General features: G+C 49.9%; 1 protein-coding gene across 1 annotated transcript in view; it reads right to left on the reverse strand.

Annotated features, from left to right (window-relative positions):
• LOC103798492 (dynein heavy chain 9, axonemal-like) overlaps positions 1 to 4,342 on the reverse strand; it is a gene marked incomplete at its 5' end in the record, with an annotated part of 29,683 nt that overhangs the window by 175 nt on the left and 25,166 nt on the right. The window contains 2 exons of the mRNA XM_009070758.1: positions 1 to 44; positions 3,625 to 4,014. The exon at positions 1 to 44 is cut by the window's left edge and continues 175 nt beyond it. Of these exons, the coding sequence (XP_009069006.1) occupies positions 1 to 44; positions 3,625 to 4,014 (434 nt within the window). The remainder of the gene's footprint in view (positions 45 to 3,624; positions 4,015 to 4,342) is intronic.

A 4,342-nucleotide genomic window follows, 5' to 3' on the forward strand; every position in this document is an offset into this window, starting at 1 on the left:
GCTGGGGTGAGCTCCTTCAGTCTGGCCTCTGTGATTATCCCAGTCTGCAAAGGAGAGGAGACAAGGCCTCAGATTTCCAACATGCCCAGCAGCTGCTCCATGATATGCAGCATCCTTGGTGATATTTATATAAGCTGCTCTTACTGGGGGAGCACAAACAGCTTCCCTGAGACCAGGGGTGGATGAGTCTGAGGTACTGGATGAGTCTGAGGTAAGGAGGGGCTGGCTCAAACAGCCTCTTTCACCACAAACCTCCCTCAGTGTAGGCTAGCCCAGAGTGCAGCTGAGCTTCAGAGATCACCATTGCTTCCACTGCTCTCACATCAGAGCTGTGGGATGAGCTTCAGCCTCTGCAGTACATTATTTGGCTCTGCAAATGAGGGAAGGGAGCAAATCCCTCTTGCCACACACCTCAGCCTGATGGTGTTAATGCCACTTGTTAGCCTGAGCTCTGCTAAATCCGACCCTCACTTAGCATTTTGTGTTTCCAATGTGCTGAACAAATGTGAAATCATTCCTATAATACCCTGCAAAGTAGCTATTCATTAGACATTGTTATGCACATTCTTCAATCCACACATTTCACTTCTGAGACTGCATTTAGATCAGATCTGCTGAGGATGCTTCTAATGACATTTCCAAGAGACATTGTACCTGTTTCTGGGTTAACAGGAGCAGAAATGTTCCCGAGGTGTCTCTGTGTAATACATCAGTTTGTTATGTCTGGGCTGATTTGCATTTTTTAGCTCTCTCATCATCATAAAGGAGTAATGGGGAGAAATTGAAAGAGGGGAAATCCACTTTCAGGGATGGAGCAGCCACAGCTTCTCTGGGCAACCTGTGCCAGTGTCTCAGCACCTCCCAGGGAATAATTTCTTCCTAATATCCAATTGCAACCTACTCTGTGTCAGTGTGAACGCATTTCCCTTTGTCCTGTGCCTGCAGCTCCTTAACCAAGAGTCCTCTGCAGCTTCCCTGGAGCCCCTTCAGCTCCTGGCAGGTGCTCTGAGTTCTCCACACAACCTTCTCTTCTCCAGGCTGAGGACCAGGTCCCCAGGGAGGACACAGATCTGCCCTTCCAAGCCTCTGCTGGTTTCTGACAGCTTTACACAGGCCTAGCTTTGAATAGTACATAGAAACCACAGCCTGTGTGGCTGAAGGAGCCACAAACCCTCAGTGTCAGTCACTGCTCAGCACTGACTCTGTGTCTCCTCCAAGGACAGGGGATGTGCTGCTTGCACCTGGCAGAGCTCTGTGTGGGACATATGAGGCAAAACACATCTCTTCCCTCCTCCTATGCTCCAACCCCCTTGGGGGTTTGCAGGGCACATTCCTGGCCTCCCACTCTCCATTGCTGTGAGCAAGAAGCCAGGAATCAGTCATGGCTTGGGTGAAGTGTCTCAGTGTCCCCACTCAGTATCCCTCAGTGAGCTCAGTAAGCTGCAGCAACAGATCATTCGGACCCAAAATAACCTGCTTAGTTCCATTTCATCTAATAGCTGCCTGCTGCTTTGTAATGAATGTTTTATACATTTAAGGCACCCAAGGGCAAACATAAATGTTTAAATAAATAGAAAAATTTGAGTAGCACAACATAGAGGGATTTTTTCCCTTTTTTTTTTGAGGCACAAACTAACTGTGAAATATTCCTTTCAAAGAGGAGGTGCTCCCCAGAGGGATTCTTCTAGCCATGCTTTGCCATTTGTATTAGAGGACTAATTTGGGAGGAATATACAACCCCAAAGAACTGTGCACCTGGTTTAAAAGTGCTGCATCCATTAATATATACTGGTGCTCACTGGATTAGAGGTAAAATGAATAGTTTCCCCAGATGGAAATGATATTTCAGTGTGAGCAGCAACCTGTGAAAATATCCTGTTCCTCTCTGAAATAAATTGAGGCATGATTCCCGGAGATTATCAATGGTTCCATGAAGGTAATTGCTCAGTATCTTTCAATCACAAGGAAAATGTAATCAGAAAAACACATTTCCTAGAGTCAGGATGTCTCTGAAGACAAAGCTCGTTGCTGAGTGCAATCACCCAGACCCGTAATTGAAGGGAGGCAGAGGGGAGAAGCCAAAAGATTTCTGGCTTTGCATCCCCAAAACTTCTCACTCTTCACTTCCATCACTGCTTAGGGTGGGCAAAACCTGGGTAGGACTCATTTCCTGGTAGTGGTGGCAATGGTGGGAGAGGAATACAGAACAACAGCCACTGGAGATTGGTTTTAATGGGAAATTTGATATGCAAAATCAGGAATTCTTCTAAACTTTCTCTATTCTGTTGTGTCCAGTTGACTTTTGTCAGTGTGAGCTGTTGGAGGGCAGCTGAAATCCCATGCTCCCTCTGCTCAGGGTTGTGATAGCCAAGGTGTGCATGGCAGCAACACCAGAGGCTAAGGGAAGGGAACAGGCAGGGAACTGTGGGACCAGAGCTGGGAAAGGGGCTGGGCTGCTCCCTGTCCTGCTCCTTGACTTCTGCTGTGAGCAGAATCCAAACCATGGAGGCAGGAGATCCCACCCATGTGAGATCCTCACTGCAGTCCTCTGGGTGAGCCTTTGCCAGAGCTCCTGACATGGCTTTCCAGACCCAGTGCACACATCAGCCCATTTCCAGAGTGAAAACAGCCTGCAGCTTTGACCTTCCCAAGGAGATGTGATCAAATGCATCAGGCAGTGAGTTCAAAGCTTTGCCTCATTTCCTGTCCTAAGTGGAGAGTATTAGCTCAGTATTGCAAGGTTGGGTTGGGATTTGGCAGCTTACAGGCCTCTCTCCCCAGCACCCACCACCAGGTCCCACAGCAGATCAAGTAGGATCTTCAAGGTTAAGACTTAGAGTTTTAAGAGTTCAACTCGGGTAAAGAGCTGTTTCTGACATAAAAGCCTCTTCTGGTGAGAGGGTAAACTTGACACAGATAAGAAAGTTGTAGGTGACCCACTTTGATCAGCATCTGCTCTCACAGAGCACTGGCAGCAGGAGCAGTGCACTGGCTACACTCAGGGAGAGCTGCATGAATTGCTGTCCTTGAGTTCCCTCCCAGCCACCCCTGAGGCTGTGAGCATGGAGGACATCAGAGTCCTCTCCTTTCTCCCCACTGCTGCTGGACAGGCAGAGTGGTGACACCACAAAGGTCTGTCACATCACTTGTGGAGGCAGCAGTGAGATCACACCCAGGAGAAGGTGCAGGGACAAGAGAGCCCCTGAGAGGACCCTGAGTTTTCTGTCAGACAGCTCCAAGGTGTGATTCCTCTGCCCACCTTGGACACCCACTCTAGGTTGCACAGGAGGACCCACATTTCCCATCTCTCATTCCTGAAGAGGTACCTCACATGACTATTGGCACAGGTTGCCCAGGGAGGCTGTGGCTGCCCCAACCCTGGCAGTGTTCACAGCCAGGTTGGATGAGCCTTGAGCAACCTGCTCTGGTAGGAGGTGTCCCTGCCCAGGGCAGGGGTTGGGGCTGGGGATCTCTAAGCTCCATTCCAACCCCTAAAATTCTATGGTTCTGTGGTTTCACACAAGCACCTGTCCCAGCTGAGAAGTTCCCTGGAGTACAGCACCAAGCTATAAGGACATAACACCCACAGCTTCCCTCTCACCCCAAGCACCCTGGGGAGCTCACCTGTGCATCCCAGCGTGCACCTTCCATGAACAAGCCATGGACATAAGCCCCTTCCCGAGGAGGACTGGCAAAATCTTCTCTGCTCTTTTTGGTCACATCACACTGCAGTGTCATCTTGTCCAAAGGCCACTTGTTCTTCCTAGCTGTGGTCTGCATGATGGCTGTCAGGATGGACTGGGGATTGAAGAACCCACCCAGCCACAGTGTGGAGGGTAAGGAGAAGTCTCCTGTCCAGGCCTCCAGCTCGCCGATGCGTGCCAGGAGGTCAGCAAACCATGTGCCCAGGCTGGCTGTGGAAGGGTAAGCCTTCTTCACCCAGGACTCAGGCACCATGTCCAAGAAGAGAGCATTCTGCAAGTTCTCCATGTTGCTGGTCATGGTCAGCTCTCCCTGAGCAAGGAAAGGTGCAATTAGCACTGTGCCATGGTTGAACACCAGCAGCAGCCAAGCTCCTCACAGCCACGTGCTCAGTCCCTCACCAGCAGGATGGGGGAGAGAGTCAGAATGCTAAAAGCTGGAAAACTCCTGGGTGGAGATAAGACAGTTTCATAGGGAAAGCAAAAGCCACACACAAGCAAAGCAGAGCTGGTGAGCTCCATCTGTATGTCCCTCAGTGCAACCTGCTGCACAACCTGCTGCAGCTCTTAACAGCCTCTCCCAGCTGTCTTTCAGCTTTGGCAGCATCTCTCACTTGGATTTAATGCCATTTCAGCTGGAT

Source organism: Acanthisitta chloris, unplaced genomic scaffold, assembly GCF_000695815.1.
Source record: "Acanthisitta chloris isolate BGI_N310 unplaced genomic scaffold, ASM69581v1 scaffold11282, whole genome shotgun sequence".
NCBI classification, from domain to species: Eukaryota; Metazoa; Chordata; class Aves; order Passeriformes; family Acanthisittidae; genus Acanthisitta; species Acanthisitta chloris.